Raw genomic sequence first — 27051 nt, 5'->3', positions numbered from 1 at the left:
TGTATTGGGGGCTGTAGGAGGTGATATCTGGGAATAGGGAAGCTTAGAATCCTCAGTGTTTGAAGACGAGAGTCATGGTGAATTCATTGTAGCAGATTCTGTCCGCACTGACCAGATTTGTTAAACAATGAAACAAAAGCTTTTTAAGACTACAGACTAACAATAATGCACATTTCCAAATTGTAGCTCAGGCTAGCCGTCTGGGACTCCGATAACAACAGCTTTTCTGGGCTAATTTGGCCTGTAGACACTGTAGAACAAATAAGTCTACTTTCCACTGATGTTTTATGAAACGATTCACAGTCATACACTGCAGTGATAGCAGCAGATTAGGAGACACTTGGTCCAGTTCTTACCAAAACGATAGAAAATTACATTTAGTGCTTCACGGTTCTCAAACTAAATATGTAGCTGTGAATCTTCTATTTTCTCTGAGCACCCTATCTGAATTTAAACAATTACAGCCCTATGCTTCCGACAGAAGTAATAGATCTGGACCAGAATAGTATAAAATACAATTTTACTTCCTTATTTTTGGGTACAGATCCTGCCAATATGAAATCTGAAGCCAAATTCTAATCTTTATATTATATCATATATAAATGTAAAGTGTATATATAAATTCATTATACACTTTTAAAGTCCAAATCACAATAACCAGTGAAGAACCCTGGGGTAATATAAAACCAATACATTAAGCATAACATACAGGAGAAGAAAAAGAACAGAGAACTCAGAACCCACGGGAAAAAACTATTGATTTGCAAATAATGACCTCAGCTCTATTTAAACCTTCTAACTGAGCAAGAAATATGTATCCACCTGGGACATATAGAGGAAAGAGTTGATTATACTTTTTTTGAGCTGCTATTTATAATTACACAGGTAAGCACTTGAAACCTAAAACACCTATGGGAACAGACAAGAGGACGTTGTCGTTAACGCAACATTGATCTCTTAAGAGCAAAAATGCCGTCCTCTCGGACCCAGGGCAGCATTCTGAGCCAACGGGCTGGTTTATTTCCTTCGCTCTGCCGCCTTATCCTCAGGCTTAGCCTTGAGATGCGTTGGTGCTCCTCTTTCCCCGCCTGAAAAAATGAGGACCATCCATGAGCTCGCAGCACCCGACACCTTGTTTTAGGGAATGATAGTAGTAAGTGTTGGCTCCCTGGGAAAAGCTGCAGGTACCTAGAGCCCAGAGAGAGGGCGCTGTGATCTCCAGCTCCCCAGCAGAGCACAGCAATGCTGCCCCCGGGCCCCCGGCTCCCCCTGGGGTGACTCTGCTTCTGCTTCTGTGCGTCCTCAGCCCTGATTGCGCTCCTGAGAGAAGGGGAGAGTCTGGAGGACTTGATGAAGCTCTCCCCCGAGGAGCTCCTGCTGAGGTGGGCCAATTACCACCTGGAGACCGCAGGCTGCAGCAAAATCACCAACTTCAGCACCGACATCAAGGTAGGAGGGGGTGGCTGGAGCGGGGCTGACTGTGGCGGTGGAGGGCGCGTGGGCCTCCCCAAGTCCACGGCTGGGCCCCCGCGCAGGTCCGCCCGAAGTCCCAGCAGCTGCACAGCAGCAGCAGCAGTGGGAGAAGGGTCCTCCTCGGAGCTGCTGCAGCAGCAGGAGGTAGAGGGAGGAGGAGGAGGTGGAAGAAGGGCCAGAGAGAGAAGACGGCTTGTCCAGTGTGCACAGGGCCGGGAAGTCTTCGTGATTTCGTAAAGGAGACTGTCAGGTCGAGATCCCTTAAAAGAACTACAGGACCCCTGGCCAGTGGCTCGGTTGATTGGAGCAGTGTCCCACACACCAAAATGTTTTTGGCTCAGTTCCTGGTCAGAGCACATTCCTGAGCTGCAGGTTCGATCCCCACTCAGGGCGCATGTGGGAGGCAACCAGTCGATCTCTCTCTCTCTCTCTGTGTCTCCCTTCCTGTCTTTCTAAAATCAATAATATATTTTTTAAAAAGCATATCCTCAAGTGAGGATTTAAAATAATTATAATACTAAAATAAATTAAAGGAGGACTCTCCGGTTGCATTAACACCAGCACACACAGCATGGACTCTGTGCCAGGCACGGTTCTGCTTCATACATGTACGGACTCACTGGGCCCCGCAACGGGCCTCCGAGGTGAGGACTGTCGTTTTCCCATTTTACAGATGGGGAGACCGCGGTAAAGCGAGCTTAAGTTCACAGAGCAGGGGACGGGGTCAGGACTTAAGCCCAGCCGCCGGCCTCCACGGTTCACGTCCCCGACTGCCACCCTCCACTGCCTCTCTAAAAAAGGACAAGTCGGGAACTTCTTGAAAGGCTTTCTCTTCTATAGCGCAGAGTGATTGTTAGAGGCTAATGGCCCTAGAAACTGTCTGCAGGGGGAAATCACCCCGGAGCGTGCAGAAGACAATCAGTCCGACAGCACAGACAGGCAGATGGGGCACGGCGTGCCCTGCGGCTCTCGGTTTTGTGGAAGGTTCCAAGTCCCGGCGAAGGGGGGCAGCTGCCGACACAGACGACAGACGGACCAGGACAGACAGAGCCTAAGGAGCCATGAGAAATGGCAGGAGGCAGTCCCAGGGGGCCCATGGTGTGGGATGCTGGGTGCAGTGGGCAGAAAACATCTCGGTCCTCACTTTCTCAAGACCTAAAGCTGTTGCCTCCGAAGGGAGTCAACGGAGAGGGCACCCAGCTCACCAGCACTCACCCCAGGCTTCCGTGCTCGAGTGACAGCTTTCTCCGGCTGCGGGCTCCTGGCTGTCAGAACTTGGGGTCTCTCGGGCGGGGTACCTGTGAAGACGGAAGCTTCAAGGGTGTCAAGACCCCCGTTCCTGAGGACCTAAGCTGATAATGCCAAACTCATCTTTTTAACTATGCCGCTTTTCGTGGGTTATTAACAGCCCCGCCCACAGAACTGAGATTTAGCCAAAATGGGATTCTCCCCTCACCAGCCAAACTGGGGTCCAGCCGGACTGGGATTCTAGCCCCACCCACCAAGCTGGGGTTGACCAGCAGCTTTCCAAAAGCATCACCTTCCTCTGTGCCCAACAGTTAAGCTCTGCAATTGTTTCAGCCGAAATTTTCCAGCTTTTCAGCCAGAATTAGGCTGTTTGAGCTAAGCCATACTTTTACCTGATTGCCTGTCCCTGAGAGGCTGTGCTCTTCCGAACAGTAACGGCCTTGGACTTGGGAGGTGTCCGTGTGAGGGAGGAACCGGCCGGCTGAACACTCGCTTAGCGGCTGTGCCTGTCCGCAGGGAGCGGCCGCGCCCCAGCCGAGGTCCGCACTGTGACGTGGGTCTGAGCCACAGGCGGCTCAGAGATGCCCTGAAATCACACCAAGTCGACAGAGGCGGGGAGAAGGCCCCGCTGGCATGAGAGAGAAAGGTTTCTCAGGGTCAGATGAAGCGAGGTGACACTTGGCCAAACAGAAGTGACACCGGTTAGGGCCTAACACCTGCAGGGAACTTTCACCGGCTCAAAACAGCTGCAGTGAAAACGAGGAGGAAGGGAAGCAGGAAGGGAAGCGGTGAAACTCGGCTGCCCAGGTGCGACATCAAGGGCTGGCAGGTGTTTGTCCTGGTTTCTGATGCGCAGGTGGAGAGCAGGCCCCTGCTCTCCCCTGACTTGAAAGCACAGAAAAAAACAAAAAATATAAAACATTACAGCAGCTCATTTTTCAGCCTTTAAGAGACATGAAAATCGCTTTCAGTGGTTTAAAGAAATTACGTGACATCTGCATCTTTTCACTGAATGAAAATACACTTATAATTGTAAGGCTGCAATTCTGAGAATTTTTTTTGTCAATAGGCATATTTCCAGAACCTAAGAAAACATAAGAATTCAATATCTATATACAATCTGCTATAATTAAACCATGTTTTCTAGTTTCTAGATAAACATTAAATGAACTTGTCATCTTAATAACTCTCCTTTTACGTAAAGCCTGCTCGTTTCAAATACTTTTGTTCTGCTGATTATCTATTTAAATGTGTTTTTCAACACTGCTTTAAACTTCTGCTTCCTTTTTCTGTCACTGTTTAAAAGTTCAACTTCAGCTGACTGTGCAGCAGTACAAGCATGTATACATTTTCCTGTATACAATTTAATACATGCTAATAAATGATTTCCCCCTAAGAACAAAAGAATAGTATTTGTGTCTTTGGGGTACCCTTTTAATTGTTATATTCATTGTAAAAAGGAAGGCAGATATAACATGTAAACAGACAAATAGAAAATTCAAATCTGCCCTGGATGGCATAGCTCAGTGGATTGAGTGCAGGCTGCGGACCAAAGCGTCGCAGGTTCAATTCCCAGTCAGGGCACGTGCCTGGGTTGCACGCCACAGCCTCCAGCAACTGCACAATGATGTTTCTCTCTCTCTCTCTTCCTCCTTTCCCTCTCTAACATTAAATAAATAAAATCTTCAAAAAAAAATTCAGCCAAGGGAAAAGATGAAGTAGAAAGCAATTTTCTTAAAAAAAAAAAAAGAAAGAAAATTCAAACCAGCAAGTGTTTCCAGCTCTGTTCATTAAGTTGCATTCTTGAGTGGTAGATGAAATAAGAAATGAAAAATACTTGTTTCAGGGAAGTTACTGTGCTAAGTCCATCATTTGACATTGTAATTGTTTGATTTCCCACAGGACTCGAGAGCCTATTACCACCTGCTGGAGCAGGTGGCCCCGAAAGGAGACGAGGAAGGCATTCCCGCCGTCGTCATCGACATGTCGGGGCTCAGGGTAAGGCCAGGTCCCGAGCGGGGTGTGCAGAGCACACTGCCACCTTTGCGTCGGCAGCTCCGTGCGGCCCCGACTCGGGCAGTCCGTGGGCGGGCATCCCGGCTGACAGCTCTGTGAAAACTGCAAGGGACTGTTCCCAGCTCTGGTTAATAATTGTGGGGAGTTTAACCTGGAAATGACCCCAGTCACATGCCACGCACCGTGCGAGGCAGTTCTGTGCTTTTCCCCTCGTTTAACGGGCTCTGCAGCACCAGGAAATATTATTATTCCCATGTGTAGGGGCCTGAGTGTTACTTCTGGAAACAGATGGAACATTTATACAAATAAATGAACTCTCACTTTAGTTGATGAAAAAACTGAGACTGAAGGTTAGCTGATATGTCCAGGATGAGATGTCGGATTATTGGGAGTTATTCGACCCAAGGCTGGGGCTCCCTTCCTCGGGTAACTGTTCAGTCTACCCAACTGAACTGTTCGACAGTGGGACAGCCAGCCTTTCCTCCGAAGTGGTCTGTCCGGAAATGAGAGGATTTGATCATTTCACTTCTGAGATTCCTTTCCCTTGTGACTGCTTTTGGTTTAGGAAAATATGAGGAATAATGTGCTTATTTGAGGTTCAGCACTATGGGTTTTGGTAGGATACCTGTTTGTGCTTCTGTCATCCATGTCTGCTTTGTGCCTGGAAGGCCTTGACCCGGCCTTGACCCGGCCTTGACCCAGCCTTGACCCGGCCTTGACCCAGCCTTGACCCGGCCTTGACCTTTCCATCCGCAGGAGAAGGATGACCTCCAGAGAGCGGAATGCATGCTGCAGCAGGCGGAGAGGCTAGGCTGCCGGCAGTTTGTCACAGCCACGGATGTCGTCCGAGGGAACCCCAAGTTGAACTTGGCTTTCATTGCCAACCTGTTCAACAGATATCCTGCCCTGCACAAACCGGAGAACCAGGACATAGACTGGGGAGCTCTTGAAGGTACGTGGATTAAGCCAGTGGATTAAGAGTCTGGAAACACAGTCGCACTTCCAGGCAGTGGCAGTTCCTCCTGAGCAAACGTGCGCCCTTCACAGGCCAGGGAAGCTTCGCAGAAAGGTCATCAATCCTCTGAAACTTAACAGAGAGGGTAAGAGAGATTAATGAAGTCCATTAGAGCCAAGCCAGAATAACCTAATATTATTATATCACATCCATAATACATAGGCTTGATCCATTACCAGAACTGTTGGAGGAAAGACATGAATCTGATTATCAGATGAAATAAATCCTAACTTCCAAAAATCTAACGCATCTACTTAATGGACTGAGTGTTCAGTCCTAGAGGCAAGGAATTGCAGCCGCTCGTCATCCTGAAATGATACTTACGCTAGGAGGTGCTCACTGAGTTTTTTCGGCTTGGTCTGGTTTCTTTGATTTAGGTGGTGGGAGGCGCACAACCATATTTTGAGGCAGAATCCCTGACAATTGTATTCTGGGAGTTAATGCCCTAAGATTGAACAAAAAGCTTATGCCTTTAGTCAGTTTCTAACAGGTAAAACCGCCAGAGATGTTTCCTTTTTTCCCCATCATGAATGAGTCTCAATATCGAGGCAGGAAAATCAAAACAAAATTAATATTAAACCAATATCACCAGAGAGAGGAGTCCAGATTTCAAGTGTTGATGGATCCCCTTTCTGCAAAGCGTTAGCCTAGCCGGAAGTGCACCCTGAATTCAGATGCCAGCTCTCCTGCATTTGTGCCATGTGACAGGTCGTCGTCAGGGGTCCACGCATGTAATGTCAAGCCCTCTGACCCCCCGATTCCATCCGCCTCTGGCACATCCCCCTGTGGGTGCTCCCCCGTCAACCCAAGTTCAGCACAGACAGAGCAGAAAGGACCATAGTCCCTCCCCCGCTGTCTTTCTGCTCAACCCCCTTCCACCCTGTCCTCTCCTCTCCGGAAAGCCTCCACTGGCTTTCCCCACGCCACTTTTTCCTGCAGCCACCCAAACCCTGGGTCCCACTTTGATGCCTTCCTCTTCCTCACCCTACATGTGTCGAAGCATCAAATACGGGTCCTTCTTCCCATGGAATCGCTTTTTGATCGTTGGCTTTTGCTTCTGCTCTCCTGGACTCGTTAACTCACACACCAGCCACTTCAGCGGGTCTCGGGGGCTGCCCTGCGTTCGCCACACACTGTCCCCTCCACGGGCTTCGTTCAGGCGCGTGCTGCCTCCCGGAAGCTCGCACCCCTCTGCCCGGCGGGCGCACGGCCACACCGCTCTCTCCCTGTACCTCCGCCTTGCTCTGGCACTTGCTCTAGTTACATTAAACCCCCCCACAGGGACTGCCGTCTCATATTTCAGCCCAGATCGGCCGCTGTCACTCGGAGAGCCCTCCTTCTGGTTGCAGCCGCTGCACAGAGAGTCTTAGCTCCATGTACTGAGCAGCACGGGTCCCCGAGAAACCCGCTCCTCGTGGCTTTAATGAGGCCTTGCCCACCGCTCTCGCTGCATTCCTGCTTACCCTGCCTCCTGCGCCCACCCCTTGCCGCACCCCAAACCTCTCCCCTCTCCCCTCCGCTATCCAGGTTTGACCAGTTCCAGAAGGATAACACAGAATAGCAACCCTCATCCATCTCCACTGGGGTCCATGCCATTCATTTTCAAAATTCGACCTCAGCTTCTGTGACAGCCTCTCTCGTTAGGCTTTCCCAAGGTGTATTTATTTTGGGGGGAGGGGCCTGACAGATAACCGGTCTGCATTCGCTCAGGTGAGACGAGAGAGGAGCGGACATTCAGGAACTGGATGAACTCCTTGGGCGTGAACCCGCGCGTCAATCACTTGTACAGGTGAGAATATCTGGGGCCCGTTGTTAACGCGAGACCCCGAGACCATGAACGGTCCCCAGGATTTCAAGTACCACTGTGGCGTGTACCTTGCTGAGAAGGAGGGGGGCGCATGCCACACTGACCCACTGGGTCGGCCGTTCCGAAGGAGAGAAACTCACCTTCACACGCCAGCGTTGCCGTGTGTGTTTGGGGTATGACCATGACCCGGGGGAAGCACAGATGTCCCGCGTGTTGCTGGCCCAGCGTGTGCTGACACGCAGGCGAAACGGTAAATGTCACGTGTGCGAGTGTCCCCTATGCCCTGTGCGGGAGCCAGCTCCCCCGCTGGAGGCGACGTGCTGCAGCTGAAGGGACACGGGGGACGTCCTGGGGAAGGCCTCCAGGAGGTTCCCTCCGCGCCCAAGTCAGCCCCTTAACCTCCAAAGGCGGAGCGGCCGACGCCAACCTCACCACAGCCACCTCGGCAGCATCCCTTGAGCTGACAATATTCAGGGAGCGCCCGGCTCGCCGCGGGGCCCCTCCGCGAGGGAGGCTGCCTGAGGGTTCTTCTGTGTTTGTGTCCCGCCCAGTGACCTGTCGGACGCCCTGGTCATCTTCCAGCTGTACGAGAAGATCAAGGTGCCCGTGGACTGGAACAGAGTGAACAAGCCACCGTACCCCAAGCTGGGGGGCAACATGAAGAAGGTGAGCAGAGCTGCCCGGGCAGCACGTGCCTGCACCAGCCCCCCCCCCGCCCCCGTGGGCCCTTTCCCGGGGGGTGCCCCCCGCCCCCCACGCACCGGGACGAGGGGCGTTTCTCTAGGGCTTACGTCGTTAGAGCAGAGCAGGCAGGGGCCTCCATGGTTTCACGGAAGCAATCCCATTATTTCTGTTGATTGTGTGTTGATCATTCTGGGGGGGTGTCTTTAAACATCTCGATGGAAAGGTTCTGATGAAGAGCATTAGAGCAGGGCGGGGTTTCTCTACCCCAGCCCGCCCCCTGCCCCACACCCCACGCCCCACGCTGTCAAGGCGCTCATCCTGATTTTCCGAGGATCGGCGCCCTCTGCTGGCCGGCGGACTCGGGCAAACGGTGTTTGTTCAACGTCGGCACAGCGGGAACGCGTGCGTGGGAGCAGCACTCCCCACCGTTCCTCGCCTCTGTGAGTCCTCGCCATCCGAGCGTGGCCACGGGAGCACCTGCCCTGCGTGCAGACCAGCTGTGCACGCGGGAGAGAGAATCCAGGCTTCCCGTGCCGATCGTCATGAATCCGGCTGTTTCAGGGATGCCCTGGACAGGTGACCGGGCGTGGCTCCCTGTTCCCGTCACCTGATAGGGCCACGGAGATGTCTGTAATCCTAGAATTGCAGAACTCGTCGAAGCTCGAAGGTCACTTATTCTGACCATGTTGATTCCCTATTGTGTCCTTTTTTTTAGAACAATTTTTTTTTTTTAGATTTTATTTACTTATTGTTAGAGAGGAAAAGGAGGGAGATAGAGAGAGAGAGAGAGAAACATCAATGTGCCGTTGCCGGGGGTCATGGCCTGCAACCCAGGCATGTGCCCTGACAGGGAATCGAACCTGCGACGCTTTGGTTCGCAGCCCGCGCTCAATCCACTGAGCTACGCCAGCCAGGGCTTGTGTCTTTATTACCTTACTTTATCTGACATTGATCACCATAGAGAGGATGACATGGGGTTGTTGTCCTTCCCCCTCATCACCAGCTCGAGAACTGCAACTACGCCGTGGAGCTGGGCAAGAACCAAGCCAAGTTCTCCCTGGTTGGCATCGCGGGACAGGATCTCAACGAGGGCAACCGCACGCTGACACTGGCCTTGGTGTGGCAGCTGATGAGAAGGTAAAGGCTGTTTATCGAGTGTATTATCAACCCAGGAAAGCACGACAAAATGTTTAGGAATGTAACGTAATCTAGGAAAACTGTGTTTTTACCTAAACTTAAAACCAAGAGAGTCTTTTTTTTTTTTTAATGTTCCTGTTATTTTTTCCCTTTCCATTCTATCCATTCTGTTTTAGGCTTTGGAAACTCTTTTTATCAGGGTCCTAAATATTTCAGATTGTGTAGTCCTCTTCATTGGTCCCCCTGCTCATTGTGGAGTGACGTTCTACACGTCTGCGAAGATGCTTTTCTCTGAAATCTGCTTTCTGTGATGTCGGTGTCGCCCCTCCACCTTCCAGTTCAGTGTTCACACGGCAGGCCTTCCCACCCTTGTAACGTGACTTGCGTCAGTAACAGTCAATTACCTTTAAAAGGGATTTTCAGAGCAAGGGGGCACTATGCTACACTGACCTACATATCTTCCACTTCCGGAACTTTTCTTTCCATGGTGTAGGCCCAGATTTCTACTTGATATCATTAGCCTCCTACCTGAAATATTTCTAATAGTGAAGAGGAATCATTTCAGCTTCTACGTGACTGAAAAAGCCCACATTCCGTTTTTATTTTTGAAAGGTATCCTCTTTGTGTGTAGAGTTCTAGGCTACTAGTTTTTCTCGAAGACAGTGTCTGCCATCTCGTGGCCGCCTGCATTGGACCCAGTGACAAACCTGTTGTCATTTTTATCTTTCTTCCTCTCTATGTAAAATATGTCTTTTTTTTTTCGGTTAGACTTTTTATTTTAAAGATTTTCTCTTTGTCACCGGTTTTACGCAATTGGGTTATAATGTCCGAGTGTGTTTGTCATCCTTGGAATTTGCCATCAATCTGTGGGTTCATAGTTTTCACCAAGTTCGGAGTAACTTTGGCCTTTATTTCCGTAAATATGTCTCCCACACTGACGCACCCCTGTTTTGGGGGAGACAGCAGGTGCCCCGAGATGTGGTCCTCTGAAGTTGCCCCAGAGTTCACTGAAGCTGTGTTCATTTTTCTCCTCTGTTTCATATATTTTTTCTCTGTGCTGCATACGGGGCGATTTCCGTTGCTTGGTACTCAAATTCCCTGCTCTCCCTCCGATGTCTGATCCCCCGCTGATCTCACTGGGTGTGCGTGTTTACCCCAGACATCACAGCTTCCGTGTATGAAGTTCTTGGTGGCATCTCCCTTCCTGAACAAATAGAATAGAATTACAGTCGCTGTTATTTCTGGGTCTGTTTCCATTCACTGATTTTTATCCTCATTCTGCACCATAGTTTCCAGCTTCTTTGCCTGCCTCCTGGTTTTTTTATTGTACGGGAGACATTATGAGTTTTCCCTTGATGCGCACCAGATACTTCTGCTGTCCTTTACATATTCTGGAATCTAGACCCGGGATGCACATGGCTACTTCAGTGCAGGTGGTCCTTTGGAGGGCTACTCAAAGGCTTAATCAGTCTGGAGGTAATGTTGTATCTCAGTTCTGAGATCATCTGGATCAATATGTGATGCGCTGTGTATCTCATGGTTCTCCCACTCCTACTGATGGGAACCAGGTTGCTCCTAGGCCCGTGGGAGCTCCGAGAACCGTCTGGCCCGGTCACATCCGGCAGTCCCTTCCCCAGCCCCTGGCAGTTCCCTCCCCCGGGGGCCCTGAGTCGTTCTCGGCTAAGGACCCAGGCGAACCCTCTGGAGGGCCCTGGAGCCTCCCCCGTGGCCCTGCCGCTCTGCAGGCTGCTTTCTCTGCCCGGGTGTCCGGCCCGCAGATTCCAGGCAGCTGGACTCCCTCGTTCTCCGCCCCGCCCCGCAGCACAGGGGCCCGTCCTGCTCTGCTTGGGTTCCCTGCGCTGCTTGGGTTCCCTGCGCCTGCGCCGCCGGCTGGACACGCCTTGTGCAGTCGACCCGGGCGGCCCTGGGGGTCACCCCGTTTGTTTCCCGTCTTTCCGGAACTGCTGTTCTGCGCCTTCAGCTCCCCGGTGTCGGAACAACACTGGGTCACGTGTTTTCCGCTCCATTTAGGTGTTGAGGGCAGAAGGGTAAGCCGGGCCCCTCCGCGCCGTCAGGGCCCCAAGCAGAAGTTTCTGCTCCTGCTTTACGAGGAAAACGTAGTCGTCTTTCAGAGCTGGCTATCAGCGTGACAGGTGTGAGCGCTAGGGGGTGACACCACCACACAAGAGCGGGACAGAGTAAGATACGCAAGTAGAAAAGGAACTGCAAGAAAAATAAGCGATTCGGGGCACAAAAGTATTTTTAGAAGACTTGTAGGAAGTAAATCTCTAAGTATAAAATAGTGTGCTTCTAAACGCTTTGCTTCTCCCCTTACGCTGGTGGCCCTGGCTGGGCAGAAGTCTCCACAACACAGGCAGAGCCTGTCAGTGTGACTCGGCTCCTGTTTCCGCCTGGGAGGGGGCTCCAGGAGCCCCGTGTCACAGGACTGTGTCCCTGACAAGGCGATGGTGTGTGGTGTGCACTGTCCCCAGGCACGGGAGCCGTACTCCCAGGCCACCGCCTGCAGACCCTGACACTCCCACGGTCCGCAGAGGGATGTGTCAGCAGATCCCATGCTGTAGGGTAATCAGGAGTGATTGCAATAGGTCCCACAAGCCAATGCATCCAGCACGGTGCTCCATTACCCATCTCTAACCTGGGCCCTCAAAGGTCGAAGGTGGAGGCAGGGGCCGTAAAACCGCCGGCACAGGAAGCTCCAGAGCTAGAGAAGCTTCAGCCCTGCCTTGGGTTTCACCGCCTGCACCTAGAACATCACCGTGCATTTCGGGGGGCTGTTCTCCCCGGTGCGTTTCCAGAAACTGTTTTTGAATTGTTCTCGATTGTCTTTCACGTGTGTTTTTATTTCTTAACAGACTGGGTTTGGGAGTGATTGCTTCCAAAGCCAGAGCAAAACTCTTTTCAGTTGCAAAAAGTGAAATTGACCTCATGCGTTTGAATATAAAATAATCTTTGCTACTTTCTGTTTGGATCATTAAAACACTCAGTCCAATTCGGTTCTATTTTGGAATTTCACAATACATGAAAACCCCCTCGTGATATGGTCTCTGTTGTGGAACTTTTATAGGAGGGTGGTCCGAAGTCGTACTCTCTGGCTGGCGTGCATTTGACAAGGTCTGCTGTGGTCTCCTGGCTAAGAAGCCCTGTTTCTCATGAGTGTTTGCTGCGCAAGAATTGTGCGTGGAAGAAAGTGGGGAGCGCCCTCCGTTACTGTCGAAGGCAGGGAAATGACTGATGATTACGTAAATGCCACCAGAAGGACTCTTTCCTCCTGCGCCCACGTAACAGAGCTATCAGAATTACAGCTGGTTCTAGTGGGAATTTATGTCGTTGGATGGCACGGATGTGCTACTTCGGCCATTTCTCTGGGCAGTCCGTGGCGTGTCATTTTTTTTTCCCTACGAGTAACTGAGATGCATGTTTATACCTTTCCCGTTAGTAGCCTGGAAATAGTTCTCAGGTTGGAAAGCTGGCAAATAGTATGCGTATACATTTGGGGACAAAAGCCAGAAAGCAGCAGGCTGCCGCAGACAGCAGTGCCGGTCAGACTCAAGCCAACGAGGGGATTGTCCCCAGATCAAACAGGCTGGGACCGTGAACTTGGGATAGATCCTCAAAAAACAAAGCACCATGGTTTGTCCTTCTGGTCCCAATGTTAAATACATAAAACCAGTTTCCGAAGGCAGGAAAGCAAACGCATAACGCCTGCAGCTCCCCGAGGACACCCACGCATACCTGTGTACTTAGAAGCAGGTATCTGCTTCTGTTTTAAAACCCCCACACCTCCCCTGAGGTGGCAGGAAGCCAACCTTGTGCTCACCAAGCTCAATGCCCCCCAGGGGCTGTTCTCAGACCCCTGGACACAGTCACCGAGCTGCCCCCACAACTTTCTGCACCTTTTCAAACCTCCCTGTTCTGTGGTGGCTTTTTAAGCATTTTATTTCCGCGGGTAGACTTCTGTATAAAGGTGAGCTTCCCCGTGTGCCGTTTCCTTCCCTGGCCCCAGAAGTAGGTCGGAGCCCTGTGTCTGTCCTCCTGAGAGGGTCAGGAGAGCAGGCTGGGGCCCTGGACCAGGAGCAGCGACAGGTCGGGCCCGCGGGGAGCGCAGCTGCTGGACAAGCGAACTCTGTGTTCCGTCAGGCTGCACGCAGACGGGACCTGGGGCGGCAAGCGCTAACCAGCCATCCCTAATGTGTTTACTTCGGGCCGATATGCTTCAGTGTGCCATCAATGCTGGGAACTTAGCACACAGGCTAATGATTGAGAAACAGGAAGCGGGTGACGCCATAAAACATCACTATTGCGAACAGACTGACACCAGGGCCTTTGTGCAAACTGGGGATATGTTGAAACCTGACCTGGGACTCACCCCATTCGGCCCCATTTGTCCTTAGCAGCTTGGTCCCATGTCTGGGTCCAAGTTACAATAATGGTGGCTTATGCTGCCCTGAGAACTGTTCAGAGAATGAGGAATCCTTTGCCGGAGCCCGGAGCTGAGCCACGGAGGCAGGGGGGTGCACGGCGGGCGGGCGGGGGGAGGGCGGGGCTAGAGGAGCTGCTGGCGCTTCTGAGAGATGGAAACCCCCCAGGGCGTGGGTGTGGGGGGGGGGAGGGGGCAGGGGACAAGGCTTGCAAGAGAGGAGGGACTAAGAGACCAGAGATGCGCTGAACAGAGAGACGCTGGGGCTGAGTGAGGAAAGGCCTCAGCTGCCATTGACCAGGGAGGGTCACTGTCAGTGGCCAGAACTGTACTTTCAAAAGACACACATGCGCACAAAGTTGCAGGAGCCTGTTCCTCCCCACCCACAACGACCGCAGGTGGCGCTCTAATCCGACGGAAGCAGGGTTATCCCCGCTCTGTCGGAGGTTCGACTTGAAACCCCGGTGGAAAATCGGGGAGAGCTGTGTTTCCCAGGGAAGCAGTGACTGGAAGAGAGGACAGCGGACAGATTAAGTGCATGGGCGGCCGCCGGGAGGGTGACCTCCTTTCCATCCGCCCTCCCTCCAGGCGGGACTCAGGGCCCGGACACTTGAGCTCCCGAGCGAGCGGTGCACCGGGAAACCCTAGCCCTGAAGGCCTGTCCGGGGTAACTGGACCCCTCCGGCCAGGCCAGCCTGGACCTTGGGGCCAGCAAGCCTGCTGCACCGCGCTGACCTCCTCTGGAGCCTTCCGCCCGGTTCCCTAGCTCCCCCTAGCGGGCGGAGTCGCCCGAGGGAACGGGGAGGAAATTTTAAGAGCCTGATGCTTCTTAATAAAGTTTCCCAAACAAACCCAGTTCTCGGAGCAGTATTGAAGGTGATTCTTACTCTCAGACTGGAGAGTGACTTTGCTTTCTGTTTCAAAGTGACCTTCGTGGTGACGTATTCCTGATATTTCTACTTAAATAGAAGATCTCTCTCTCTGCCCCTCCCTCTCCCCCCTCCCCTTTATATGTATATAACGCCTGCTTGAGTGTGGTGGGTAGGGTAATAATATAGGTGTGATAATTATAGTTTTCATTTGGACATTTCACGGAAAACATCATATGGTGTGCTTGAGTGGGATACGGTTACGTTACAGAATTCCATGCTTAGGATTTTGTGATAAAACCAGGGGCGTTATTTGTGCCCAACTCTGCATTTTAATGTGTTGGCTACTTGGGTTGTTCTAATGTGGAATTGTTCCTTTTTTTATGGTTCCTTTAAGTTACTGGTTCTAATCTTTTGCATTGTTTTCCTTCCCGCGTCTCATTTGGCTCCGCCCCCTGTCCAGTGGCGGCGCCTAGGAAGAGCTCTCTGCCCCGCATCTCAGTCTACCGACCCCAAAGCTACATTTGACATTATTGTGCAGGGAACTGACGTGTATAGATATATATATTGCTCTCCCCCGCGACGTAATGGCGTCCAGGCTGTCTTTCGCGACACACCTGGAAGGAAAAGAACGTGTTCCACCCCCACTGCTTTCTGGGATATTGAGTCATTTAGCAACTCGTCTCCAGAAATCATTCTTGGTTTCGTTCAGGTACACACTGAACATTCTGGAAGAAATCGGAGGTGGGCAGAAGGTGAACGACGACATCATCGTCAGCTGGGTCAATGACACGCTGAGGGAGGCCGGGAAGTGCTCGTCCATCTCCAGCTTCAAGGTAAAGCCCCGCCCACTGCTCGTAAAGCCCCACCCACTGCTCGTAAAGCCCCGCCCACTGCTCCCGGCCCCCTAAGCCCTGTGCTGGTCTGCGCTCACGTGGCCGTCAAAATGTTTCCAGATGCCACAGGATTTGGGGTCAGAATGCCCGGGTTCAAATCCCAGCTCCACCACTTACCAGCCAGTCCCTTAACCTCGGACACTCCCTTTACTCACTGCGAATTCAATGTAGATGCCCACATCTGTGCTGCGAAGTGAGATCACTTATTTTAAAAAGGGGAAGGATTAAGCAAACCCTCCCTGCAAACAAAAAACTCCTAGATACGGGCCACAGTGTGTTGAGGAGAGGACCAGAGGGGGAGAGGACGGGGCGGGGGGGGGGGGGGGGAGGATAGATGGTGATGGGAGGAGACCTGACCTGGGGCGGTGACCACACAGTACAGTGCACAGAAGATGGATGACAGGATGCTGCACCTGAAACCCATATAATTTTATTAACCAATGTCACCCCACTACATTCAATTAAAAAAAAAAAAAGAAAAGAATGATAGTGAGGAGAAAATTCAGCCTGCAGTTGTGAAGAGAAAAGTGCTGAGCGAACTGTGAGGCGCCAGCAAATATCAGTTACTGTCACTGCATCGAATCCCAAACTGCCAGCCCCGTGTCCCTGGACCTGCGGACCCTCTTCTGTCCTCGAGGTCCCCAAGAAGTGAGCCGCGACCGAAACCCCTGGCCCACTGAGTCCTCACCACTGTCCCTGCCCACCCCCCCGGGGGCATCCCCCCAAACGGAGTAGGGTTTCTCCCGGTGTCTTTGGTCTCCCCTTTTGGATGTTTTCTTTATTTTTTTTCAATTTTTATTTTTTTTAAAGATTTTATTTATTTTTAGAGAGGGAAGGGAAGGAGAAAGAGAGAGAGAGAGAGAGAGAGAGAGAGAAACATCAATGTGTGGTTGCTGGGGGTCATGGCCTGCAACCCAGGCATGTGCCCTGACTGGGAATCAAACCTGCGACACTTTGGTTCGCAGCCTGCACTCAATCCACTGAGCTACACCAGCCAGGGCTGGATGTTTTCTTATCCAATCATCACTTCCTCTGCTCACGCCAGCAGTGACTGCCACTCTGCTTTTCTCTCTCCACGTGCTTTCTTGTGCTCTGACTGTTTGAGAACCTACCCCCGCCTCCCCACTGCCTCTGCTTGCTGACTGAGGGAGCTCCTCTGCAGGAACCACCAGAAATTTGGAAAGTAAACAGGTACAGCTGGTGCACAGCAGCAGCAGCGCGGCAGGCCCCAGGCCCAGCTGTGCCTATTTCCTGCGGAAGAGGAAGAGCCGGTGTCCCCACCCCCGGCCCTGGCGCGAAGCAGAGGCGACCTTGGGCCACACTGACGGAGCCCACCCCTCTCTCCCCGCAGGACCCGAAGATCAGCACGAGCTTGCCCGTTCTGGATCTCATCGACGCCATCCAGCCCGGCTCCATTAACTACGACCTCCTGAAGACGGAAAACCTGAACGATGAAGAGAAACTCAACAATGCAAAGTATGTACAGGAGCCTGAGGTCGAAGGTGGGGGTGGGGGAAGGTCCGACGAGCACCTGGATACCTGTGATGTGTGTCGCTTGTGCTTTTGTGCAAAAGCTTTAGTTTCGCTACAGATGCTTTTCCTGGACTTGACTCGCTGCGTGTGGCCCGTCCTCACTGTTTTAGATGTTGTGCTGTGGTCGGTTACGTCTCCTGGTGTGAGAGGGGCCAAGGCCAAGAGCAAGCGTGTTCTTCCGGTTGATAAGCCTGTGCTTTCATAAAACCTACGATCTAATCATAGTCTATGGGAGACCTCCCAGATAAGGTCTGTACAGGGCAGGCCTGAAAAGAAACAGCTTCTTTGTGCATGTCCATGGATATGAATGAGCAGGGCAGAGTTCAAGGTCAGAGTCTTCACCAGCTTGGGAGCAGCTGCCCTTTGCTTTACCGTGTAGACTGAGGGTCAGCAGACAACTATAGTCTGTGAGCCAGAGTTGGCCTGTTGTCTTCTGTTATAGATAAAGTTTTATTGAAACACAATCTTGCATACACACACACACACTTACCTGCTGTACTGCTACAACAGCAGTGTTGGGTAGTGCGGCAGAGCCCACACAGGCTGAAATATTTACTGTCTGGTCCTTTGTGGGACGTGTGCTGACCTCTGCTCTAGAGAGGTCATGTCCTTTCCTAGGGCTGCCGTAACAAGGTCACCCAAAGGAGGTGGCGTCCCGGAAATGTGTTCTCGCACAGAGTGGAGGGTACAAGTCCAAGATCAGGGTGACAGCGGTGCTGGTCCCTTCTGAGGGCCGTGAGGCAGAATCGTCCCCCTGCCTCTCTCCTGCCTCCTGGCCCCGGGCGGGAGCCCTTGGCTGCGAGCCGCGTCCTCCGGTGTCTGCCCCTCCGCACCCGGCCTCCCTGCCTGTGTGTCCGTGGCGGCACACGGCTGTCTCCCCTCCGGGGGTGTGTCTGCGTGTCTTCCCCTTGTCTTTGTGAGGACTCCAGTCATAGGACCTCCTGCTAATGAGTTACGTCTTCAACAGTCTTACTGCCAAACACGTCAGAATCTGAGGTACTAGGGGATAGGGGTTTTATGTTTTTGTAAAGATTTTATTTATTTATTTATTTATTTATTTTTAGAGAGGGGAAGGAGAAAGAGAGGGACAGAAACGTCAATGTGTGGTTGCCTCTTGTGCGCCCCCTACTGGGGCCCTGGCCCACAGCCCAGCCATGGGCCCTGACTGGGAATCGAACCGGTGACCCTTTGGTTCGCAGACCTGTGCTCAGTCCACTGAGCCACACCAGCCAGGGCCATATCTTCTTTTTTAAGGGACACAATTCCACCCATACCACAGGCCCAGAGTTAACAAGTGAGCAGTGCCCCTCGTCCTCTGTGTGTTCAAAACACCCCAGCGGTGCCCTTCTCTCTGTCCCCCACTTGGGAAAGTGGGGACCTGTGTCCCTGGCGCGCTGGTGCTGGAGCGCAGTCTAGCGGAGAGAAGATGAGTAACTCGAAGGCAGTTACGGCCGAGTGGGACGGGTGGCGTGGGCGGCAGAGGGCGGGGCGCTCCGGAGGAGGCGGGAAGCGAACTGAGGCTCCGGCAAAGGAAGCGGCGCCCCAGCTGCGATGCAGCGCAGGGAGCAGTGGGAAGAAGCGAGCAGGTGAAGGGGGTAAGAACGCCCCCCGCTGAGGGAAGAACAGGTCTGAGGACCCAGGACATTTTGTAAGTGACCTCAAAAAGAGCCTGAATCTAGAGGTTCGAGAGGGATATGATTAGGTTCAAGGAACGTGCCCCAGGTCTTACAATTACTCGGAGGTTTTGCTAAGATTCCAAGTCACTGGGGCCAGGACCCCTAAGCCCTGTCCTGTAAGGGCAGCATTCAAAACCACTTTAAAAACAGGCCAGAGGAACGACCCCAAACCTTACAAATGCTCATGGTAGCCAGACGATGTGTGAGTTTCGAAGCTCTATTTTTAAATTTTTAATAATTTTTCCTTTACATTTTTTGGTAGAAAATACATTTTATTTCATTAACAATTCACACAGAGGAAGTGGTGGCAAGATAGGCAAGGAAGAATGGGGACTACTTTAGCCTGATGACTGACTTTGCTCCGTAAAGTCAGAGGGAAGTCACGTCAGGGGCGCGGGGTGGGGGGGGAGTGGGTGACGGGGCCTTGGGTGCAGTGGAGACGCTCTGGAGCCGCCCTTGTGAGAAGGTTCTAGACAGCCAGCAACGGAACGGAAGAACCCGCAGGTAGTGACTATGTAGGCTCGTTTGACAATAGATCACAGCTAATAAAAATGAGCTTCCCGTGACTATATAAATAGAGCAAAGACGCGCAGGTGCAGCTGTGGTCATTTTGTGTGCAGTGTAAAACTGGCTACTGTAGCATCACGGCCACAGAACTGGACACACCTGCGGGCCCCACAAGGGGCGGAGTGGAACAAGGCATAACCTAACCGCCATGTCAAGTCAAAGTGTTGCAGACGCATTTCCCCTTGTTTGTCCTTGTAACTGGGTTTTCGCAGGTGTCGTCTGCGCACGTTTCCCTACACACCTTCTGCTCCGGCGGGATGGCTTTCTCTGCAACCGTGCAGCCCGGGAAGACCCCCTTGGCGCCGGCATCCAAAGTGGCAGGAGCCAGGGGGGTCCCTGAGGACGAGCGGCACACTGGGGAGGCCAGACAGCAAGTCTGGTGGAGCCGGGAGCTTTATGGAGCCGAGATTGGCCCGTGATCGTGGGGGCGTGGCCGTGGCCGGCTCTGGCCCCGCGGGGGCTGAGCTCTGCAGCCGCAAATTGACGCCTCTGAGACGTCTCCTCATTCTTCCTCTCTTCTCGCTGGCAGGTACGCCATCTCCATGGCCCGGAAGATTGGAGCACGAGTGTACGCCCTCCCGGAAGACCTGGTGGAAGTGAACCCCAAAATGGTCATGACGGTGTTCGCCTGCCTCATGGGCAAAGGAATGCGGAGAGTGTGAGGCCCGGCGGGGCGGGGCGGGGCTGCGGGCGGCTCACCCGCCTGCCGCTCAGCACCCCCAGGCTCCCGGGAAGGACGGAGACAGCCGAAGCCATTCCAGAGTTTCCCACTGGGTGGCGCTATCACACAGGATTCCAAAGAGGGTATTATCTGTTCGTGCCGGTAGCCTGGCCTATATTTAACAAGTGCTTCGTTCTTTGCAAAAGACCCAATCTCAGAAATATTTTTTTACCATTGAACTTACTGCTTTTTTGAAAATCTATAGAGAAAAAAAAAACCCTGCTTCTTGCCATTAGTCAAGCGTAGACGCTGCATTGTTACTCATGTTAACGTGCTCTTCCTAGCCAGCTTGAGGGGGTGCATTTCTGGTTTAGGGCGAGCACCACACCAGCCCTAAAGCTAGGCGGCGGAGGCTGAGGTCTGATCCACGGCAAGACTCCCTCTCCCCGTCCCTCCTCCTCCACTCCGCCGCCCAGGGACGTTGCTCTCCACCTGCCGGAGCTCTGCCTGCTCCAGGACCCACCTCCGCAGGCCATGCTTGTCTCCGGGCCGCTTGGAGCATCTGGCAAATGAGTCAGGCTCCTGGGGTCCCAGGAGCCTCCGGTAACCTGCAGAGAAGTGACACTCCTCATCAGAGCTTTTCCTCAGAACTAGGGTCCCATGTGTTATCAGTTTTTGGTGTTTTTTTTTTTTTCAGCCAATAAGAAGCCCCCTGGTTTTTCACCCTAGGGTTGGAGCCCAGACCAGGTCTAACCCCTCCCATACTGTGCCTTCAGGTAGATTCTTGGTTAGATCCACGGAGGGTGCAGTTGAGCAGCGCACCACCAGGGGGCAGCGTGGGGCCGTAACCAAGCCTCTGTCCTTTGGTGCCGCCCCGCCTGCCTCCCCAGGGACTGAGCCCTGCTGACTTGGACCTAGACCTTGGTGAGCGGGGGCTTCACGCACTCTTAGTCTCAGCGGGTCTGACTGCTGCCGGGCCGCATTATCAGTGTTTACTCTTCCTGGTACTGCAGGAGCCTGTCGCCACCCCCGACCTCCCAGGGGGCCATAGATGCCAACTAGCGGGGCCCCCGCGGGACCCCACCCCACCCCACACGGCCGCACACACACACCTAGCCATACCTAGCCGATGTCAAGCTGGATAAGCACCGGCTGAGTTGCTTTACAAAGAGCTATTTTACTGGATATTTAAAGAATTCCCAGCTGAAGCCCGAGGCGCCGCCCACCTCCTAGATCGCACACCTAGATCGTGAAAACCCACAGGGACCAGAACGCTGTGGGCCCGCACTAGGGCTCACCCGCAAGGTGTCGTCTCAGAGGGGCTGGGGGTGCGTCGTGGAGCTCGGCCGCCTTTCAAAGCCGTTGCAGCCAGTCACCCCGGGCCTGCTCCCGGGGCCCAGACGGGAGCCAGTCACGTCCCTGGCGTCGTCGTGGTCCGGATGCGAGGAGGTTGGCCTCGGGTCACCCCGCGCTCACCGTGGCCTCGGGAGAGTCTCCCCCGTCTGCCTCCGAGAAGAGTGTTACTGCCTTAACGCCCGGAATCTGTCCCAATAAAATGTCCCTGAGACTGGATGTCCCGTGGCGGTTCTGTGACTCACTGATTCCTTCGGCCCACACGCCCCGAGTGAGTGCCCAGCGCAGTGCTGGGCGGCGTGCAAAGGGGGGAGAAGGGAGGGGCGGGGGGGGGGGTGCTGCACCTGCACTGCCCTCTGCGGGTCCGGCCGGGAAACGCGTGAAACAGAGGAACCGACAGGCGTGGTACGTGACCGCCGCCGAGGGCAGGGTGAGGCCGCAGCTGATCACCGAGGGGACGGGCTGAGAAACAGTTCGGCTGAAAACGAAGTACCTCGGCGAGAGTTTGACAAAGCGGGATCTAAAACGAGGGCCGGGACACAGGGTCTCAGAAACACACTGAGCCCGGTCGTGAACAAAAGCCAGCCTTGGGGGCAGACGCAAAACAGCTTCTCGGGACACCTGAGACAATCTTTTGGGTGGGCAGTGCTGGGGGGGGGTGGTCTCCTCACTCACCTGGAGGGGCCTCACTTTGCAGGCAGAGGGGAGGGGTGTGCTGAGGTGTCCTGCCACGGTGGCTCCTGCTCGGGTGGCCAGCTGTGACAGAAGGGCATCTGTCCCGCGTGGGCACACTCTGATGGCAAGGTGCCACGCACCTGCACGGCTGCCGGAAGCCGCATGTAAGCTGTGTCCCGGCTGCACTAGCAGCAGCGTTTGGGTAATGGTCCATTCCCGGACAGGACGTCCCTGCAGCTTCTCCACGGAGCAGGCGGCCGCCTTCCCTGCACCTCCAGCAGTTAGCGGTACGGAGTGCTTTCGTACGAGGCTGCATGGACAGGCCTGCCGGACAGGGCCAGGGTGGCGGACCCGGAGCTCTGGGAGGAGAACCCAGGCTCCCCTGGGGCAGAGAAGGAGGAAGGGATACAGCGACCTCAGCAAGATCACTGTTCTAAATTTAGAGCATATTGTTACCTTTTAAGTAGTTGGAAATTAAAATTGTCCCCATGGGTCTACAATGGCAAGCAGGCCAGCTTTGCGCCCCCGTGTCCAGGGGCATGCTCTGAAGCCGGCTCGCTCAGCCAGCGCACTGAGGCCAACTTTGTGAGCCCCTGCCCGTGGTGGGCGGGGGTAGTTACACACAGATACAGTCTAACTCTCCAAAAGCCACTCCATCCACCCACTGCCGCCTCTGTGCTAGTCCACCGGCTACTGTTCCCGTTTCTTCTGTATCCTCCTAGAAATACTCTCTGCACACGTGACACCTCTGTTACTACAAACCATGTTACAAACTTACGTACGACTAGACACAACATTCTGTGGCTCACTTTTTCACTCGTACCTTGAAGATTGTTCCGCGTCAGTGCGTTAGACCCACCTAGATCTTTTCAACAGCTGCATAGTGTCCTCTCGTACAGGTTTGCCAAACGGTATTTAACCAGTGGCTTATAAATAGATATTTAAGCTGTTGAAATAGTTTGCCTCAGCACACGAGGCCACAGTAATATTATACCCACTTCCTGTGCACAGGGCATTCATTTGAATTTGGTAGGTACTTACCAAGTTTCCGTCCTAGCAAAGGTATTGAACATTGGATAGCAAAACACAGATCCTCCTCTTGTTTCCTCAAATTATTTGACAAAGGACCCTGGACTGAGAGAGACCCTGGGGCTGTTTTCAACTTCTCCACTTTATGTCTAAAGGAGCAGGTGAATCCAGCAAGAAGATAATGTGCGTGTACCTGCACACGGTGTAATAAAAAACCCACGTGATCGTTGTTGCAACAAAGTGGTAAATAAAGTGTGGGAGCTCGGGGAGGATTAGCTCTGAAGGGAGGGCTGGCAGAAGCTCTGTTCTCACTCTTGGCCACGTGGATGAAACACTGGCCAGCGCTCTCTGGGTGAACTTGACGTTGTTTTGCCCAGCATCTCTCTGCCAGCCTCACGATCAGAAACCAGAACTGTCCCTGGCTGGCATAGCTCAGTGGACTGAGCTCGGACTGGGAACCAGAGTGTCCCAGGTTCGATCCCCAGCCAGGGTACATGCCTGTGTTGCAGGCCATAACCCCCAGCAACCGCACATTGATGTTTCTCTCTCTCTGTCTATCTCCCTCCCTTCCCCTCTAAAAATAAACAAATAAAATCTTTAAAAAAAAAAAAAAAAAAGAAACCAGAACTGTCAAGCAGAGCAAGTCAGCAGCCTGGACTGACCCTCTTGTGAAATCTGGTCCCGGATGGTTTCCTAACAAAGTTCCTGTAACTAACCCCGCCCCCACCTCCCCCCTGCCCCCCCCCCCCCCCGCTGCCAGAATACCCAGCATCCTCCCCTTCCCTCCTGAAAGACAGCCGGCCACTGTAGTCTGTGCATGCATGCGTGAGAGAAAAAAGTTACGTGTCTTCTCATGTCTACGGTCTCCATGCATGTAATAACCCACCCAGCGCAGGGCACAAAAATGGAGGTAGTCTAGCCAACACCCACTCTCTCATCATTAACTCAGGGACAGGCGCCAACATGGCGTTAATATTTATGTTTTCAGGTTTGTCAAAATTGGGAAGTTCCATTCATACAGGCGTCTTGGTTAAGACAGAGCTGTCGTGCATCGAGAGGGTTAGGACGCACACAGACATTTAACTCCAGAGCTACCGGCGCTCCAACATGGAAACCGATGACTCAGCAGCAGGCCTTTCTGGGCCTGGCGGTCCCGGGTGCCCCCACCCTTCTGCTCCGAGTGCCGTTCCGGGCCAGGGGCCCCAAGAAGCTGATTAGAAACGCAACCTCACCCCCACCCAGACCCCCGAAACCAGAATCTACATGTTAATAAGACCCCCAGTTAATGTGCATGCACTTCAGGGTTGGAGAAACACCGTCCTAAAAGGAGTCGTCTTAAAAGATCTACAGCCAATACGCAGCTGCATGGCCCAGCTTGACACGAAATTAGACACATTCCCAATGACACAGACGCGAGAGGCCAGAAGAGCGTTCCCCTGCTGGTCTCCCACCCTCAGCGCTGGTTGGGAGGAGAGTGGCTCTCCCTCCATTCGGGTGCATCCAGCCTTGCCCCCTGCTGTCTCCCTCCCCTCAGGCCCCTCTCTTCCTTGGGGCGCCCACTCCCAGGCACCGGCCCCAAGAGCCGCGTCTCCCAGGCCCTGCTGGGCACAGTGCCGGTGTCTCTCAGCGGCTCAGCCTCCTCCAGCTGGCTGCCAGGACGGCCTTTTCAATGTATCTGACCTGGTGGAGCATCGCTCTAGTCTTCCCTCCTCTTCCTTCACACCTGCACTGAGCCCCAGTGGGGTTTCCTCCCGTGGCCTCTGGAGCAGTCCCTGTGACTCCCGGTGGTGGCTAGGAGACGCAGGGAACCACACTGCCCCGGGGTGGGGGGAGGGGGTCTCGGCCCTCCGGGGCCCACCCGTTCCCGCCCCAACACGGGCACTTTGCCGTGACTTCCTGGGACGAGGGCACATCCTCGTCATGGTCTCCGCCGACTCCCTAATGGAAAACGGAGAGAGCGGGGGCCGAGTCTCTCCAGGGAGCGACTCTGGTGTGCGAAGACCCAGAGGACGGGACAAGTTCCTCGTCTCCGGGGAACCGAACCACTCGCGGGGCCGACGGAAGGGAGACTCGTCCCACCGTGAGAAACCGGTGAAAGGGTTAGGGGTGATTCTCAGACGTTCAGATGCTTAAGAATCTCCGGGGGAACTTGTTAAAACACAGATTTTTTCCAGACCCCACCTTGGGACTCAGTGCCTACAGGGCGCATGTGCCCAGGAGATTTCCACGAATGCCCTCGGAGACCCTGGGACCCGCGGGCCACCCTTGGAGGTCGACGGGTCCAGACGAGCTGGTCTCCGCCCTGGATGCACGGGGCGGGCACCTCAGGAGCTTCGAGGCCGGCGGGGGCTCCGATGTCATCGGTCTGATGCGCAGCCGGGGCACCTGGGTATTGAAGATCCCCCAGTGACCTCCAGCATGACCTCCCTCCAAGGTGGGAACCGTGGCCTGTAGCCTGGAGTCCTCTCTGAAGGGCCATGAAAGGGAGTGGCCATCTGGAAAGGGGAAACGAAGGGATGGAGAGATGTCCAGAGAGAAACCTCGCGTTCCCCACCCTGTGCCCACCGTCAGCATGCGGTCGCCTGTCTGGGCGCCCAGCAGGCCTCTCGGCGCCCAGCAGGCCTCTCGGCGCCCCGCGTCGCCGGCTCCGACTCAGCAGCCAAAGGAAAAGAATCAGAACCTGGGACAGTTCTCTGCTCTCGGGCTTCCGCCCCGTCTGTGGCTCCGGAGACACCAGCGTCCTTCAGGGAGGGCGACAGAGGGGCCAGATACGCCAGGCCTTCGTGCAAAAGATAAAGCCGCTCCCCTCTCCATGAATAAACACGAGAGACAATGAGTTGGGGGAGAGGGGATAAACACCGATCAGTGATGCGTCTGCAGAACCTCCCAAGATTACGCATGCAGCTTTAATGGCCGAGTGATGTTGGAAGGAAGCCTTGTAAATTGGGCTGCACCTGAGCTTGTAAGAAAATACCACTGAACCCTGGCTGGCGTAGCTCAGCGGATTGAGTGCGGGCTGCAAACCAAGGCGTCGCAGGTTCGATTCCCAGTCAGAGCACATGCTTGGGTTGCAGGCCATGACCCCCTGCAACCACACATTGATGTTTCTCTCTCTCTCTTTCTCCCTCCCTCCCCTCTCTGAAAATAAATAAATAAAATTCTAAAAGAATGTATTAAAAAAAAGAAAATGCCACCAAATGGAACGACCCTCTCGTGCTCACCTGACGGCAAGCCTGAGCTGCACGTCCGAGCCAGGCCAGCCAACGGGGCCACGGCATCCGCCCTTGGCCTTGGGGGCCCCGCACCTGAGAGACAGGCAAAGCGGAGTCCCCCTCTCAGGGCAGGCTGTCCTCCCGGGCAGGGTCTTAGTACAAGGCATGGGGTTAGGGCTCCTGAAGACACATCTTTGCCCCCTGGCCGGTAGGCTTGGTTAGTTGGAGTGCTGTCCTGTACATCAAAAGGTTGTGGGTTCAATTCCCAGTCAGGGGACATACCTAGGTTGTGGGTTCAAGGCAGCCTATCAATGTTTCTCTCTCTCTCTCTCTCAAAAGAGAGATCAATAATTTTTTAAAAAATGACGCCTGGGTTTCCGCCTCACCCAGGTGCATGGCAGCCCCGCTGACTCCCAGAGCCAGGTGTGGTGGGGGCTCCTCTTCACCGCACTCACTCCTGCCCTCTTGGCAGTGAGTCCATCGCTCCAGACCCAGGAAAATCTTGCCGCACGAGGTTCCTGTAATCCCCCACACGGCCTCTCTGTCTCGTCCTGGCATTGGCCACAGATCTGAGAAGCTCACCTTCTGTGTCTCTACCTAAGTCAAAGAGGTTGGCAGAGACGGAGGCAAGGAAAGAACTGTGTGGGGCTCCATGGGGGACCCCCGTCGGCGTGGCGCACAGTCAGTCCACTAGTCAGAACTCTGCAGCCGTGGCTCCGCGGTGAACCCGACGCGGTCCCACATCTCCGCTGCCCTACTCTG

General features: G+C 53.7%; 2 protein-coding genes across 5 annotated transcripts in view; one reads left to right on the top strand and one right to left on the bottom strand.

Annotated features, from left to right (window-relative positions):
* LCP1 (lymphocyte cytosolic protein 1) overlaps nt 1–21592 on the top strand; it is a 70198-nt gene extending 48606 nt beyond the window's left edge. For all 4 annotated transcript variants that reach the window (XM_045839037.1, XM_045839036.1, XM_045839035.1 and 1 more), the window contains 9 exons: nt 1307–1449; nt 4624–4719; nt 5494–5689; nt 7463–7541; nt 8111–8225; nt 9247–9380; nt 15400–15523; nt 16935–17059; nt 19889–21592. In XM_045839037.1, coding sequence (XP_045694993.1) covers nt 1307–1449; nt 4624–4719; nt 5494–5689; nt 7463–7541; nt 8111–8225; nt 9247–9380; nt 15400–15523; nt 16935–17059; nt 19889–20021 — 1145 coding nt within the window. In that variant the 3' untranslated portion in view covers nt 20022–21592. The remainder of the gene's footprint in view (nt 1–1306; nt 1450–4623; nt 4720–5493; nt 5690–7462; nt 7542–8110; nt 8226–9246; nt 9381–15399; nt 15524–16934; nt 17060–19888) is intronic.
* LOC123818784 lies at nt 20420–27032 on the bottom strand. Its single transcript, XM_045839045.1, has 4 exons — nt 26299–27032; nt 22049–22430; nt 21718–21893; nt 20420–20582 (listed from the first exon to the last, which is right to left on the bottom strand). The coding sequence occupies exons 1-4, from the start codon at nt 26454–26456 to the stop codon at nt 20420–20422; spliced, it is 879 nt and encodes a 292-aa protein (XP_045695001.1). The 5' UTR covers nt 26457–27032.
* Between the last annotated feature and the right edge of the window lie 19 nt (nt 27033–27051).

Source organism: Phyllostomus hastatus, unplaced genomic scaffold, assembly GCF_019186645.2.
Source record: "Phyllostomus hastatus isolate PE091 unplaced genomic scaffold, TTU_PhHast_1.1 phas_contig_29, whole genome shotgun sequence".
Lineage (NCBI taxonomy): Eukaryota > Metazoa > Chordata > Mammalia > Chiroptera > Phyllostomidae > Phyllostomus > Phyllostomus hastatus.
This window is presented reverse-complemented; position numbering and strand designations above follow the sequence as displayed.